General features: G+C 50.7%; 1 protein-coding gene across 3 annotated transcripts in view; it reads right to left on the bottom strand.

Annotated features, from left to right (window-relative positions):
- The window catches only part of Camk2a (calcium/calmodulin dependent protein kinase II alpha), a 63,919-nt gene extending 48,501 nt beyond the window's left edge, over nt 1-15,418 (bottom strand). For 2 of the 3 annotated variants that reach the window (XM_021150265.2, XM_029471966.1), the window contains exon 1: nt 15,148-15,397. In XM_021150265.2, the coding sequence (XP_021005924.1) occupies nt 15,148-15,209 (62 nt within the window). In that variant the 5' untranslated portion in view covers nt 15,210-15,397. Of the gene's footprint in view, nt 1-15,147 lie in introns of all 3 variants that reach the window. The other variant, XM_021150264.2, reaches the window with a different exon arrangement.
- Between the last annotated feature and the right edge of the window lie 1,533 nt (nt 15,419-16,951).

Here is a 16,951-nt window from a genome sequence, read left to right as displayed (position 1 = left end):
ATTTATGTATATGAGTACACTGTCGCTGTCTTCAGACACACCAGAAGAGGATATCAGATCTCATTTACAGATGGTTGTGAGCCACCATGTGGTTGCTGGGATTTGAACTCAGGACCTCTGGAAGAGCAGTCAGTGCTCTTAACCACGAGGCAGTCTCTTCAGCCCAACTTATTTTCTTAATAGTTTACGCTATGGGTTGAATCTGAAACGTCCCCACAGACATGTGCCTTGAAACCTTGTTCTCCAGCTTCTGGCTTTGTTTGGGGAGGCTGTGGAACTTTAGGAAGTGAGGTATAGTTAGCAGGAGCAGGTCTCTAGAGCTTAGCCTTTGAAGGTTACACTGTCATGATATGAACAGACAATCACACGTCGCTACTTCCTGAATTAAGCAGCTCTGTTGTGTGTGACTAGCCGCAAAGCACCAAAACCCTCTGAAACTATGAGCCAAAGTTGGTCTTCATATATATATATATATATAGAGAGAGAGAGAGAGAGAGATGCGTACCCTTGTCAAAGTGGTGTATTGCCAAGCATTTTTGTTTTTGCAAGGAAGAAGGGTAAGAAATGGTGATTTGGCAGAGACTCAGGTGTGTGTGTGTGTGTGTGTGTGTGTGTGCACATGACTGTGCTGACGCATGGACTCATACAAGCACATGGAGGCCAGAGCAGGATGTCAGAAGTCTCCCTCTATCACACTATACCTTATTTCCTTGAGACACGGTTTTTCACCAAACTGGAGCTGGCCATTTCCGCTAAGCTGGCTGCCCATCAAATTCTCAGGATCTTCCTGCTTCTTTTCTCCCAATACTGGGGCATAGGCAGGTGCAGCAATGTCTGGCTCTTTATGAGGTGCTGGATATGGGAACTTGGGTCCTCATACTTACAGAATAAGCACCGTCTTACCCAACAAGTCATACCCCTAGTCCAGTCTCTACACTTGGTTTTAGGAGTGAAGTTGAACATCTTTTAAACGTGCTTTAAGTAGCTCCTGGAATTTTATCCTTCACTAGAAGAGACCTGGGCGTGAGGGCTGTGAGTCTCAGAGCTCACAAGAGATCTGGGCATGAGGGCTGTGCATCTCAGAGCTCGAGTCACAAGCCGAGCACCACTGTTGTCACATGGAATGGGACATGGCTCAGTTTTTCAAGGAAAAGGAAAAGTCTGGATGTTGGCAAGAAATTTCCTGATTTTTTAACTGTTGGCTCCTTATTTCAAAATAATTTGAGCATAGAACCCAAGAAAGCTTGTCTGAGGCTGGATCTGAGCTTGAGCTGCCATTTTGCACTTCTCCGCGAAAGCCAATTTGTCAACTCTGCATGTCATCACAGAAGAGGCTTCTGAGGGGTACTGTGTCCCAGTCTTTACTGTCCTCTTACTGATGACCAGCAGAGAGAGCGCAGGAAGACTTCCTGGACACTAGTGTGCTCTTATTGTATGAATCATCCAGACACAGTCCAGAACTATAGTTCAGAGGCCTCCTGTGTGGAGCAGAGCTCAAGACACGGAGCACCAGGATACAGCTCTGTGTAGAGTGCTCCAAGTTTACAAGCAACGTTGTACCTAGGTCTCAAATATTTGCACTTCTGGGTTTTTAACATCCACACTGAGTACCTCTCCAACCTCCTGCTCAACTCCCAAAAGCCTCCAAACTTCCACCCCACCCCCCCACCTAAAAGGATGGGCAGGCCTATGCTACAAGATGGTTGGGTGACTCCTGTGAACCCTGGTATCTGGAGAGCTGAGCCAGAGTCTCTCTTCTTGCCATTAACATGTGAAGCAGGAGCAAGACCCTAGGTGGACACACTCTAGTTGGCTCAACATAGGGCAGCGAAAAGTAAGTGCCTGGGAAATGACAGAGAAGGATGAGACAGACAGGAATGGCCTGAATCACATGTACTCTGAAGGCCTCACACAATAGCTTATTCTAGGGCTGTCGGTCCCATCTGCTCTTCACTGATAAGAAAGCAGAGAGACCCCTGTCACCTCCTTGAGACACTGCCTCAGCTACAGGGTCTACACTGTTCTCCATGAAGCCCTAGTGGCTTCTTTTATGCCAACCAGTCCTCCTGCCATCTGTAGCCCTCTTTATATATCTTGCAAGTCAGTTATGATGCCATCCAGAGTTAGGGAAGGTCTGCAGGTTAAGGGCTCCATTCCATAGCACTATGCCCTCACGCCAGGTGCCAGATGTAGGAAATGGTCCCTCAGGTTGCCCATCCTCCTGTACAACTTTGCTAACAATCGGGAGTTTTTACTGCTGCTCTCAAATTGGAGACTTTTCTATGATGGCTTCCAGAAACTCAGAAAAACACGTTTGCTAGTGTGTTATATAATATAAGACACGGTGAAGAATACAGATGAGCAGCTGGAGAGAGAGAAACAGAGGCCAAAGCCTGGGAGATTGGAGCACAGGCACTCTATCCCACTGGAGCTGAGATGACCCAGCCTGATGCTCCTAGATGTATTTCCTCTCACAGAAGGTGTCCAGGCCCTGTGCATGGAGAGTCTTTGTGCAGACTTCATCGTGTAACTGTGATCAATCATTAACTTGATTTTGAGTCCTCTCATCTCCCCAGAGAATGAAGAACAAGAGGGGTTACAAGCCTTCCAATCAGCACTTCGTGTTTCTGAAACCAACCTCCACACAGAAACCCATAATGAGTCACCTCATAAGAATCAAGGTGCTTCACCTGGAAATCCCAGGGGAGATAAGAGTTTTGTGTCGGGAACTGGGGTCAAAGACTAAATATGAGAATAAAAAATGTTCCAGTTACCCCTATTATTCAGGAAATTGCAAGAATTTAGCAGCACTGCACCAAAAACTAAAAGGACTAAACATATATTATATTCTATCAGTCTAATGATGCTATCCCATCCCTGGCCTGGCCCTCATGGGGGCTTTGTTATCATTTGTTCTTGTCTCTCCCACCCAACTCGTGAGTTCCTATGCCTAGTCCCTGGTACCTAGTACTTGATACCTAGCACTTAGTACTCAACATCCAGCATCTGGAACCTAGCATCTAGTACTTGGTACCCAGTATCAAGAACCACTAGCCAGCACCTCCATAAAATGAACCTACAAGATCAGGCAGTGATTTTAAGCAACAGTGGAAGCCACAGAAATGAGGCAGGAGGGAGGATCTCAGTCAAGAGCACTGGGGACAGAAATAGACATTTGAAGACAAGAAGACAGCTGGCATTTCAGAGGCATCCATCTTACCTATGCAGAGGAATGGGCCAGAAAGCCATTCATTGTCAGGCTCCTGCACAAGCATAAACCTTGATTCCCATGAGACGTTAGAGGGAAATGTTTCAGTGGCTTCATCTGAGCAGGGTTCTGAGCTGCCTAGACCTGGTAGGGCCTTGCCTTATTCACCAGTACCTGGCCCATGGTGGGTTCATAGCTAGACCGACCATCATTAGTGTGGGTCAGGTAGGTGCAATCAATTGCCACACACACACACACACACACGCACACACACACAGAGAGAGAGAGAGAGAGAGAGAGAGAGAGAGAGAGAGAGAGAGAGAGAGAGAAATTTTAACTCCCTNAGAGAGAGAGAGAGAGAGAGAGAGAGAGAGAGAGAGAGAGAGAGAGAGAGAAATTTTAACTCCCTTTCCTCTGCAGGCAGTCTTCCTGTCCTATTACATATTCTACCTCCTGGAATCAGCATCGATTGGGCCACTGAATGGGCTCTATGCAGGCAGATTCACAGATCCCACGGAGCTGGGGCCTAGGAGCCACATCTACTGAAGAAGACAAGTCTCTCTCACTGAGCAAGCACAACACAGCTTTCCTATAAGCTGAGGGTTGCTACTCAGGGATGCTGAGCCCTCAAAGGACATCCTGAGATTGTTGCCCAAGGGCAGAGATGCACTGCCGTCCTTGGGTGCTCAGAGGAGGCACCTCCCAAGTCAGGACCCAGATCCAGACCCCAGGATACAGATACTCTCAAGCCTGGGTACTGCTAGACTCTTCATGACCCTACAGCAACCTTGGGATGAAAATCCCCATTTCACAGATCTGGAAAGTGCAGCTCCAAGTGAGAAGGAACATGTCTAGGGAGGCAGCAAAGAGAACTCAGCTCACTTAAGTCTTTCCTCCCAGCTCCACTGAAGGCAGGCAAGTGGAGTCACCAAGAGCTGGGGCTCACAGAGGTCCTGTCCTGGTTAGCCCCCAAAGACTGTGTGACTCTGAACTTAGCCTCTGATCTTCTTTCTCCCCTTAAGAGGGCAGTGGCTACACCCACTCTGGGTGCTCTGGGAGACTAGGGGAGGTCACTGTGGAGCACTTGGCCCAGGTCTAGGATTGCAGAACACAGTACAGAGTAGAGGGTGAGAGGGGCCCGTTGAGGCAGCAGAGGCCTAAGAAAGGGAGCTCCTCCCAGCCCTTCAGCTTTGTGGATCTGTCTACACTGACCAAGGCTCTCTTCCTGTCACGATAGGGACTGGACAAACAGGGTAGCCGAGAGTCAGGGATCCAAACTGAGAGTGAGGCAAGCCGCCTGCAGCTCTCCCTTCTGCTTCTTGCATTCTTTGTTTAGAAAAGGCTTGTTGGTTCATTTCTGTCCTGCATGAGCAAGCGACTGCAGCTCAGAAGCTTTGGCAAATGGGGGAGCTAGCCCCACCGTTCCCAGGGCTCTGAGCTGAGTAGGGGGTTGGTTAGTTAGCAGGCCAGAGCCTGCCAGGCAGAGCAGAAATATCAAGGAGACCAACCAAGATAGAGAAGACATGGGGAAGAAGTAGCCCCAAAGCCGGACATGGTGGCACACACCTTTAATCTCAGCACTCGGGAGGATTTCTGAGTTCAAGACCAGGTTGGTCTACAAAGTGAGTTCCAGGACAGCCAGGGCTATACAGAGAAACCCTGTCTCAGAAAAACAGAAGAAGAAGAAGAAGAAGAAGAAGAAGAAGAAGAAGAAGAAGAAGAAGAAGAAGAAGAAGAAGAAGAAGAAGAAGAAGAAGAAGAAGAAGAAGCCCCAAAGGAAAGGGAAGAGAAGATGCTGGGACAGGATGAGGGGGATTTCTTGAGACTACCTGTGAAAGTGCTCCTGTGTTCCTGATAGGGAGGTGTTTCCTAAGCCCAAGGACAAAGATGGGCAGTGTTCAGGATGTAGACAGGGAGGGTAGACTGTGTTCCTGGCTATAAAGGGAGGTAAAGGCAAATGGGGGGGTGGGTGGAACCCTGCTTCCAGACACAAGGAGAGGGCACCTGGACACACAGGTGGTGACTAGCACCTGGCTCTAGCTGAGTCTGTGGCACCATGAGTTATTTGGTAGGAGACAGCACAGGTGTGCCACTCTCAGAATTTCTCTATGTGTCCAGGAGCTGTAGCTAGGTAGAGGTATATGTGTGAGGCTAAGACAGCACCGGAGAGTGGGGCTTTCGGGTCTCAGCCATTCTGAGAGAACTTAGCTAGGAGTGGGCCCTGTGGGCTTCAGTCTCTTCCCTGGCAACATGGGGTTGAGGAAAGGTTGTGACTCCACGGTACAGAGACCTGTCTGCTTCAGTGTTGTAGCCTAGTCAATGGCTCCTGCTATCCTCTGGTCCGGCTAAGAGTAGCCCAGCCTGAGTTCAAATCTCCATCCTTGTTCAGGCCCTTAACTGGCAAGTGACATCATCTTAGTTTGCCTGCCTCTTCCCCCACAAGATGCGGACAATAGAGTCCCCACCCTGAGCAGTTGCTTCAATGCGATAATGAGGCAGGCATGTGTTCAGCCAAGTCCCTGGAGTACAGTAAATGCTCAAGAAAGGATGCCTTGTATGGGAACCGTTAGATCAAGAGGATGAAAACAGTTAGCCTCGGTGGAAACAGAACGGACCCTGTCTGCTGAGTTTACTGGGTTAGGGGGAAGGAGGGGGGTCTGGCAAAGAGGGAAGGGGCCTCTCCTCAGGGCTGAACAGTCTCTCCTGGGTGTGTACCCCACCCAGCACCAGGCAGACAGCATGAGGACAGCAAAGTGGGTCTATTGCTGAGAATGTGGGAACGCGCTAATGGGCTGTGAAGAGCGACTCTGGCACTGGGAAATTGTTTTCTGGCTGACAATCAGAGCTGGTGTCCTGGTGTCCTGGGTGTGGCTGACTGCCAGCCACAGGTGCCCACAATTATCTCTGGCCTAGACCCTCTTGAAGGGTTGCCATGGCAGCCAGGGGACTAGCTGGGAAATGAGAAGACCAGAACCCTCACCCAGCTGGCTTACCCTGACGGGTTGGGTTTCAGTTTCCCTATGTAAAAGAGGAGAGTGATGAATTCTAGCCCGACTTCCTCCTGGACACCCCCAGGCAGGTTCCTTCACCTTCCTCCATTGCCTCTCAAGGTCTCAGCAGAAAGGAACATGTCTGTGTGAAGACAGCCTACTTGTGAACTTGCCCTGCACTCAGCACCCTTGGGGTCCGGCAGTCTGGGATGCTTCCAGTCCTCCGTTGACTGCTTTCATAAATACCCTGTCCCCCGATAAAGTGAAACACACGTCCTCTCAAGTCAGCAGCCTGGTTGCCTGATTCCCTCTTCCTTCATGCTGCCAAACTTCCAGAACAAATGTCCGACATCCGCTGCCTCCTCTTCCCACCTCCCACACTCCGGGAACCCACCGCAATCTGGTCACCGCCCCCAAGGCTCCATGGAAGAGATACGTATGCCAGGCTCGCCCACCAAGTGCCTCCCCTTCCCCCAGCTCTGGCAGCACCCCTTGGGCCTAATCTTCCTCCCCTGCCCCACCCTGTGGGTACTTGGTACCTTGAACTACAGAGCATGGCTCTGTAGTTCATCCTCAACAATAATAGCCCTTCTGTCCATTGCCTACCAACTGCCACTCCCTGTTCTCTCTGCATCTGTTCTCTGGTCACTTCCTCCTCCAGCCCTGGACCAGGGCTATTAGCTAGGCCTCCGGGAAGGATCTAGGCTTTGATGAATCCATTTACAGTGTCATTAAAATGATCCTGTGTCTGTATGAGCTCTGGGCAACGGCTGTATAACTCTTCTTCAACTTCACAAAGGAACCCGTGGCTCCCCTCGCCCCCCGGAAGGGTTTAACCACTCTGGCTGTCAACCCTAGAGATCTACACACATGGGTTCCTCCTGCTTCCAGAACCCCAGTCCCATCTATTGAGCTATTCATCCTCCTGTGGGATGAATAGCTCCCCCAAAACCTCCCTCTGTTAAGATCTGTGAACCATCCATCTCTCTGAGCCACTGAGATGAGCTCAGAAGGTTCCTGGCCCAGTAGAGATGGACCTGCTGTCTGGGATAGGATTTGAACCTGGTCCTACTGTTCTCAGTAACATAACCCAGGCAAGCTGATCTGACTGCCCAACTCAGAGCAGATATGGTTATAACATCTACGGGGGGCGGGGGGGGGGCAAAGAGATAATAATGGCCACCAGAGCATTGTCTCATCTGGTAGGATACAGTATGAGACCCATCTGGCTATGTGGTGAGGTGGTACGCCCAGTATATCTTACCGCAAAGGTCAGCAGATAAAGAAACCGAGGCTGAGAAAACTTTAACGAGGTCTTCCGACTCAGATCATTGTTTTTAATACCTTGCACAGTCAGGGTGGGAGAGAACCCTGACTTGGGATCTACAGCTGTGCTTTAAGTCTGTGAGAAATGGCCAAAGATTCCATGTGTTAGAAAAGAGAGCAGTGAGCAAGGGGTGTGGCCGTAGTTTATACACACATCCCCCAATCCTCAAAATCACTAAAAAGCTATGGCCAGCAGAGTTCATTTTGGAAGCAAAAGGGAAGTCTGACACAAAGCATTTTCACAGTTCTCTGCACCCTTAAGCAGGGCTTTCCCATCAGCGAGACCAACGGTTGATGAAGTTATGTATAATCCCTCCCTCTTTGTGTATTTGTATGTATGTTTGTTTGTTTGTATTAGGCAATGGTATCCTTTCTTTTTTTTGTTGTTTTGTTTTTTTTGTTGTTTTGTTTTTCGAGACAAGGTTTCTCTGTGTCGCCCTGGCTGTCCTGGAATTCACTTTGTAGACCAGGCTGGCCTCGAACTCAGAAATCCACTTGCCTCTGCCTCCCGAGTGCTGGGATTAAAGGCATGCACCACCACGCCCGGCTTGGTATCCTTTCTTAATAATAACCACGTAAAACTGAGCTATGCCAATTCCAGACAGCAAACTGGTGAGATAGGGCCAGGCCCAAGACATCCTCTGCTTCATGTGCTTTCTCTTCCTGCCGCCACAGCACCTCTGTGAGCAGATGGCCACATGCCACAGCATAATACAACCAGAACATTCCAGGACCTGCTGCTGAAACCTTGCCTTGCTCCTCCTGTCCCCGGCTGAGGCGGCGCACCGCCCACTCCCAGACTCCAGAAGATGCTGTGGGGACGAGCTGTCCTGCACCACCACCACCCCACCCCACTCCACCGCCAACCCAGCAGAAGTCTCTTGGAGGACACAGAAGGCCTCAGAACCGGAAGAGTCTGTTTGTTGAAGGGAACACTGAATCAACAGCAGTTCCAACATATTCCCTGTTTGGTTGCACATGCCTTTTCTTGAATGGGTGACAAAATGGAAAGATAGGGAAATAATAGAAATAATCTACTCAGTGCCTAGGGGGCAGAACCACAAAGCAGAAGAAAGCGCTCCTTTTGACCTGGCCTGACCCTTCCATGGTGCTCACCACAGAGACTTGCCCCAGTGTCAGAGAAGGCTCTAGGGGAAGAGAGCCATGCCCTGCAGGAAGAGGAGGCTGGAAGGCCTAGTTCTTGTGACTCACTGACCTTCTGGGTCATAATCCCCTAGTCATGAGCAAGAGCACTGGACTCTGCGTTATTCTCAATGGAATGAAGAGTATCCCAGCCCCTCACTGTCCCCCAGATCTTTCTTACAAGCACATTACAAGCTGAGGGTAGGAGGGTTGGTCAGGAGGATGTCTGGGAGGCCAAGGGCTGTGAACAGGAGTTTGCCTGTCGACCACATTAATCCCATCTCCAGAGGGTGCTGGTAATGGGAACAGCTCTGATCCTTGGAAAGTGTTCTCTGGGGCTGGAGTGATGGCTCAGAGGTTAAGAGCGCTAACTGCTCTTCCAGAGGTCCTGAGTTCAAATCCCAGCAACCACATGGTGGCTCACAACTATCTGTAATGAGATCGGATGCTTTCTTCTGGTGTGGCTGAAGGCAGCAACAGTGTACTTACACATAATAAATGTGTAATATTTGTTTATTAAGGAAGGAAGGGAGGGAGGGAGGGAGGGAGGAAGGAAGGAAGGGACTCCATATGTCCCCTGAGAAGAATGTGAGCCACTAACATGTCTCAGAGGCTTGGGCTGAGCTGCACCATGACTGGGAACGCTCTCATCCCCTCTTCCCTCTGGCAAGGCCTCACTCAGCGTCCAGCTCCCAGGGCCACCTCAAGGCAGTCCTTCATAATACCTTTGTTTCTCACTAGCAGAGACTCAAGACTCATCACCCCTGTTTGGGATCCTGGCCCTTGTCCAGCTGCATTTTAAGGACGAATGTTGGTGTACCCATCCCTTTGGTGGTGGTGTTGTTTTGTTATTTTTTGGTAGTTTGAGACAAGATCTCACCATGTATGTAGCCTTGGCTAATTGGGAACTCGTTGTGAAGGTCAAGCCGAGCTCGAACTCATATAGAGATGCACCTGCCTCTGTCTTCTGAGTGTTGGGATTACACTCATGGACCGCCACGGTCAACACCCAAGTGCATCTAAGTCATGAGTTCAGAAAGGATTTGTCTCTGGCTTTGTACCAGATTGTGCACCCCATGAGGGCAGAGATCATGTAAGCCCTGCATGTGAGCGTGATGAACATTGCCCAAGATCAGGGACTGAGAGAAGCAGGTGGAAACAGACACAAGGATCACAGATCAATTCCTCCCTTATAAGATGACACCAAGGCCATCAACAGTCTGTGGCTCAGTAAGTCTCAGGGGCTGAACAGCAACTCCTGATAGATACTATGTGCATCCATGGGCTTCGAGCATCTTGAGTGCCAGGCTGGGGCTCAGCAGCGTGGGTGGCACTTGGTTTGCTGGAGGTGGGCTCATAATAGTTCATGGAAGTAGTTATCATAAGAGGGCAGGCCTTGGGCGGTGTGCATTCAGGGACAGTGTGAGATGGAACAGAGGATTTGCCTAGAGAGAAGTGGGAGAGAAAGAAATAGACCAAAGAAATGGAGAGACATGTATGGTGAGAGAGAGTCAGAAGTCCAGCCAGCACCATCCTGCTGTCCTGAACTGGTTTGTGTGTGTGTGTGTGTGTGTGTGTGTGTGTGTGTGTGTGTGCACTAGCCCAGAGGGCTGCCCTCACAGCACACAGAAGGCTGGCTGCAGCTCCAGGCTGCAGGGACTGCTGACAGCAATGTCACTGTGCTTTGGAGGGAGGCAGGAGGGAGGGAGGAGGCTTGGAGAGTGTCAGTGTGTCTCAGCCTGTGTGGGGGAGCCTGTGTGTGGGTGGAGGGCTGCAGCATGCACCAGAATGTGTGCCTGCTTGCTGCTCCGATGATGAGGATGGGGAGAAGCCAGGAAAGGTTGTCCCTTCCCCTGTCCTCGCACCTCTCCCTGCCATCCAGCTCCTGTCTGTCTCCCCATTTCCCATCCTTTGGCTTCTGGTCCCTGCGTGCCATTGCCTGTCACGGTAGCCTTGGAGAGATCACTGCACTCTACGAGGTTTCTCTGTCTATGCAATGCATGGAAAGTCTCCATAGCCTGTCCAGTGCTGGAGCACAAGATCTACATAGTCTTCCAAAGAGGGAGGCCGCAGAGGGCGGCACTTCAGACATCTCCAGAGATAGGAAACCCACCCCCCCACCCCCATTTTACTGACAGTGAAAATGAAGCACAGAAAGAGCAAGTGGTTCATCCAAGGTAGCCCAGAAAACTCAAAGCAGAATTTTGGCAGCAAATGGACATTGCTCAATTATCCGCCCTCCCTGCCCCTTGCCACCACCACAAAGACCACTGCCCTTTTCTCTCTGCTTCACAGACAAGAGGAAAGCTGCTTCACAGATGCAGCACTAGATGCAACCTCCCAGGGACCAAGTCATAGTGCCTTGAGCTTTCCTTACCGCACCTTTAGCCCCAGTCTGCTCATCTGTAAAATGGCTGCATAAGCCCCGCCCAATCCCCTTAGGGGTAGAGCTAGTGGATGGAAAGGTAGGTACTGTGAGGCCCGGTGCTGCTGGTAGGAGGGTTTAGGTGGGACCGAGGTGCTTTAGCCTACTCTCACCACGACGATGCTGCCCTTTCTCCTTCCAGCTCTTCTCCTTCCAGCTCTGCACGAAAGGGCAAAATAGCTAAGCACATGCTACAAATCATGGGATTTTGTGCACGCAGCACCTTGAAGCCCAGTGCAAGGAAGTTCCTCTAAGCCAGGCCACCACCCACAGATCAACCTGCCCAATCGTGGTACAGGGCTAAAAGCTGTGGAGGAAGAGGTTCGGGGTTCAGAGGCCAGCCCCCAAGACCCTGTCAACCTTGCGGGCCACCCACACTCCCACCAGCCTCCCCTACCCTGTACTGCCTGAGTCAACTTCAGATCCCTGTTTCTAGAGAGAAAAGAGTGGGCCGAGCTCTCTCCTCCCTTCTCTCTCTCTCTCTCTCTCAAATACAATCTCCTTCTGAGGTTCCTTTTGTCCAGAGCAACAACTGTAGATCCGCAGAGCAAGTCTCTGCCTCTCTAACTTCTGCTGGCAGAGGCAGATGGAGACCCGAGGATGCAATGTCTAGAAGAGACACTCAACCCAGGGGTTTGCCTGAGCTTTCCAGAGCTTCTCTTACTCCTCCCCACCCGCCCTCTTCCCTTTCTATTGATTCTGGACATCAGAGGAGATTGAATGAGTTGGAGGGAACTCTGAGAGCGACCCTGGCCCACTCCTGCCCTGCTTGATGCTGCAGCCCACTTTAAACATATGCTTCCATTTCTTTCATTCCTAGGAGGGCAGAGGAGCAAGAGCAGGATCAAGGGAGGGAGTTCATCTCTGGGTCCCTAGAAACAGCCCCGTCTAAATCCTATACGGAACACAGATCGTCTTCTTAGCATTTCTGAATTTACGTGCTTCAGGGCCAGGGCAATGCGGCAGCGGGGGGTGGGGGGGGTCGGTCTTCAGTATAAAAACATCTAGAAGTTCCAGAAACCCCTATTCAGGGCTACCTCCAGGCAAGAGAGGAATATCTGCTTCCACCCTGGGCTCCTGGAAGGCCGTTGGTAACAAGCCAGTCTTCACTGGGCAGGATGCCAGTGAGTCTTGATGGAGTACCAGTCTTCTTCCATGTTATGGCAAACCAGGGCCACGCCAGAGGTCAACCACAGTCCCCCAAGTGTCTTTTTTAAGGCCCCGCCCACCTAGATAACCTGCTGTTTATGTGGACAGATCAGGGTGGGGGCTCTGTGTCTAGGTATTCATACAGTGTCCTAGCTAGAAGACACAGGATCATCAACTAAAGGGTAAACTCTACAGAAACACTTCTTCATTGCTTCCCTCAAGGAAGAGGAGCCCAGGGAGACCTTGAACAACATTTCCTAAACAAAAGATAAACATTGAGAAGGCCCTGTTTCCTCCTAAAGGCTGGCCCAATCCTTGAGGACAACAGCCACCCCAGCAGCAATGTCCTGCCAAATGCCTACTGTGTGTCAGGCTTGAGGCTATGTCTTCACATGTCATCTACATAATCCTCCCAGTCTTCTAAATCTCCAGCTTGCAGGTCAGAAAGAGTGGCAGCCTGCCCAATGTCACAGAGCTAAGGGTCATGTAGGGCAGCCCCTCCCTACCCCACCAGATGCTCAGACCAAGGCTAAGATGCAGAGCAAAAAACACAGGGCTCATCCTTCATAGGGTACCCTGGCCTGTGTCACACAGACACACCAGACAGAAGCCGGCCCACCACAGCCCCTTCTCCTTCACCCAAGCATCTTCAAGCACAGGTTGGTGCGCTGTTTCCTGAGGTCCCACAAGCTCTGACACTGCAAGCAACATTTTGTAGGCTTATACATTTTTCTAGGGAATGTCTATTTAGACTTTCATCTGAATCCTGGAGGAATAAGTGACCTAAAAAAAAGGTTAAAAGCACCAATAATTCTGGAAGGAGATCTGTAATTGATTGAACAAGACCCGAGCGTCCCTGCCACCCTCAGTTTTCCTCTGCCCCTTCTCTGACACCTCTGAGTATCCAAGAAGGTGAGGGGGGGGCTGAGAAGGCCAAGTCAGCCCACAGAGCCTAGTTCTAATGATCCCCATTTCTTCTCAGGGCAAAAGAGCAGTTTGCTGTCACTGTGATCCCTGAAGTCCCATCTTAATTCCTTCCACTGTGCTCTGTGACGCAGTCCTGCCTGAACCAGCCTCAGTGGCCCCTGAAAGGCAGCTCCTGTCTATTCAAGAAATCCTTAGGTTCCAAATGAACACTAGACATGCTCTGGAAAGGGGTCCCAGATAAACTTTAAAAGACACTTCTCCTGAGCAGCCCCTAAAACTATATTCCTGCCCCCACCCCTGCCTCCAACGCAAAGACACGCAGAACAGCAGAAAGTCTGTAGACAAATATGAATACACATTTGCACAAGGGAGCTGTCTCTGTCTCTCTATCCCTCTCTGTCTCTCCATCTGTCTCTCTCTCTGTCTCTCTGTCTCTGTCTCTGTCTCTCTCTGTCTCTGTCTCTGTCTCTGTCTCTCTCTCTCTCTCTCTCTCTCTCTCTGTGTGTGTGTGTGTGTGTGAATGTGTTCAGGGGCTGTGCTTATACACAGCCATAGGTCCACCTCCCACACATATGCAGACACCAGCATAAGCTCACACATGCCTACAACACCCACACACCCACATGAGCCCATGAGCCTAGCCCCCCCCCCACACACACACAGAGCTTCCTTTACATATTCCCCAAGATACATGCACACTCAAGAACATTCTGTTCACATGTCACATCTGTGACCTTACACATGCACACACACACACACACACACACACACACACACACACACAAATTCACTGAGAGTACCCATCTCTGACCTGCCACACATGTGCACACAGATGCATGTCCATACCTTTGCTGCAACATCACCTAGCCAAGAGCAAACCTTGCATAATTGCACAAATGCACCCTTGCAGGGCACACAAACATTTTTTGGAGAGGGGGGGCTTGCCATGCAAATGACACACACATCTCTTCTTGTTTTACTTGCACCAGTGTTTGCCCTTTCAGTTTGCAGTGTGCCCAGTGTCAGTTCTTACACAACTCCATTTGTTCCCCCACAGATTTCATATATAGCCTCTCCTCAATATCCGTGTACCTGCAGGAGCTCACACTGACACATCTGCTCACAGGGCCCCTTGTCTCATATTACTGCGCTACAGCAGGAACCAAACAGGGCTGGTAGGAGCACGTATGCATCCGTGGGGCACTCTGCCAAACTGCTCCCCCAACTCCTGATCCACCCCAGGACCCCACAACCTAGCTGGGAACATCTAGAAACCTTCTCTTATATATGTAGCCTGCTGTTCTCCTGGAGGGAACCTTTCTCCTCTCAGCCTCTTGAGATATAACATGATGGGCAACTTTGCCAAAGGACCACAGTTGTTTTGTATAGCCAGTGCCACAGTGGCACCCCCGGCTGGCTGACTGTCCTTCCCCTCCTCCCAACACTGTGATTGCTTTATATTAACTCCTTCAGTACTGAAGCTGTTGCTCCCGGAAGGTATCTGGGGAAGCCGGAGGGGATATGCCAGGGGAAAGCTAGCCACTCTGCACAGTGTCTAAAGACAAGATCTCCAGGTCAGGGGTGGCAAACTTTCTTTGTCACTGGAGGTTTCTAAGTACAACTACAAAATAGATTCCAACTCAGATCCAGCCAAGTGGGAAAATCCCTTTCAAACCCCAAGTTTCTAGATATCTTTGTGAACCCAGGTCATGTGTACTTATATGCATAGGTGTGTGCATACACCACCAATCTGTTTCCTTTCCATCACGCACACACATACACACCAGGCTGACTGGGCTCATAAATGTGTCAACGCCTAACTCTGGACACACTATGCATACACAGTGCTTCCAAATCATGCTACACACCTCCCTCTGCATGCATGGGACAGCTCTGGCCACATAGGCACACGTCTCCCCCCGCCCCTGCCCAAGAGACTGATCCCCATGCTCTCTAGGACTCCCTGAGGTGTGACTCACTTTCCCAGTTCCTCAAAGAGCTGGTACTCTTCTGTGAATCGGGTGCAGGTGATGGTAGCCATCCTGGCACTGGGCAGGCAGGCGAGGCTTTAGACTGGGAACTAGGACTGGGATGCTGAAGCACTGCCCCCAGAACTAGGGGCCACTCGCCTGCCCGTGCTCCTGAGTGCAAATGGAGAACCGGCTTGACTGACGAGCTTGGGGCTTCTGAGCAGGGCACTGTGGCTGCTCACAGCCTCGCGAGCCTTCGTCAGCATCCAGGTCCCCATGGCAACCACCTCCGAAACGCCCTGTTCCCGTTGCCCCGGTAACTGCCTCCCCAACACCTGCCTGCCTTTCACTTTAAAACCTGCTCCTCTTTGCCCTGGCCTTATATACACAATACTGCAGGACTGTGTGGGCCCAGGAGCAAGTGGACCCTGTTCCCCCAGGGTGATGTACTGAGGGGGTTGGAGAAGGGGATGCGAACAAACTTAGTCCACAAGTGATCATCGCTCTTCTTACCTCCCCCACCTTCAACTATAGGGCCCTTTTAACAGACGGGATGGGATTAAGTGGGGCAAAGAGGCAGTTGCTATGGTAACGGCCAGTGGGTGCCACATTCTGGGATGGTCCTTGAGAAAGACAGGATGTAGTTACCCTGGCAACTTCATCTCCTCTGGAGAGACAGGTATTGCCCCGTTGCCCTGGCAACAGCTGGGTTCTAAGGTTTACAGGGGAAGCTAAGTCATCTCCCCTTCCCTTCCCCCTTGTAGTCTCTGCAATGGTTCCTTTGCTTCCTCTGGGAATTGGTCTGGTTGACTTGGCCTCTGTCTCTGTCCTTGTTTCTTTCCAGCTCTCTCTGCTTTTTAGCCATTGTGCATATCACACCGCCACCTTAGCGTGAGAAGTACCGAACAGACCCAGGATGCTGACGGAATGGCTCTGTCTGCTTTCTCACCCCTATCTGTCACCACTGAGCAGCAGGGCCCCTCCTGAGGCCTCTGCCACAGCTCTCCCCACCCATCCTCCCAGAGGGACCATGAAGATTTGGTCTCCTGGGGCTCCTGTCCCAGTTTCTGCTTGTGCTTCCCGTCAAGGTAGGACTGGAGAGAGGCAACTATAATGAGGTGAACGTGACCGGACTCACCCAGGGCTGGGCAGATGGCATAGATGTACCCTGCCCTGGACTCTTCTTTCCCAAACTCGCTGGTCATCTGCCCTAATGAGTTCACTCCTTCTGTACATCGTACTTGCACGCCCCCAAGGCATGGAATTTAAGATTAGTAATCTGAGTTCAAGTTCTAGCTCTGACATTTCTGGTGTGACCCTGGCAGGTCACTGAGGAAGCTCTCTGAAACCCCCATCTCATTTTCTAGAAAATCGGAAGAAGAACCCCATGGAGATGGAGTGGCCTAAGGCCATAAGGTTCTTATGTTTCAGTTTCTAGAAGGCAAAACACGGAAGTTTTAAAATGAGCCCATAAGCACTCCCACACTGCAGCTTAGTCTTGAACACACACACACCTCCATTCAGGAGAGAGAGAGAGAGAGAGAAAGAGAGAGAGAGAGAGAGAGAGAGACTGAGACTCTGCATGCTTCACAGGTGGCTGAGCAGAAGTCTCAGGGTCTCATGCCAGCATTTGTCCCCCAGTGAACAAGGGGCAGATCACAAGACCTGGAAATGCAAATTCTCTCTGTTTCAAACTTGCTCCTCAGAATCCATTGCTTAACTCCCTTGTGGGGGACATAGTGGTACCTTCTCCAGCACCAACAAGTGCCTGACCCAACTGAGGCTCGAGGACCCTGGAAACATTAGGGGGCCC

Source organism: Mus caroli, chromosome 18 (genome assembly GCF_900094665.2).
Source record: "Mus caroli chromosome 18, CAROLI_EIJ_v1.1, whole genome shotgun sequence".
Lineage (NCBI taxonomy): Eukaryota > Metazoa > Chordata > Mammalia > Rodentia > Muridae > Mus > Mus caroli.
The sequence above is the reverse complement of the archived record's forward strand: the minus strand, read 5'-3'. Positions and strand labels throughout refer to the sequence as shown.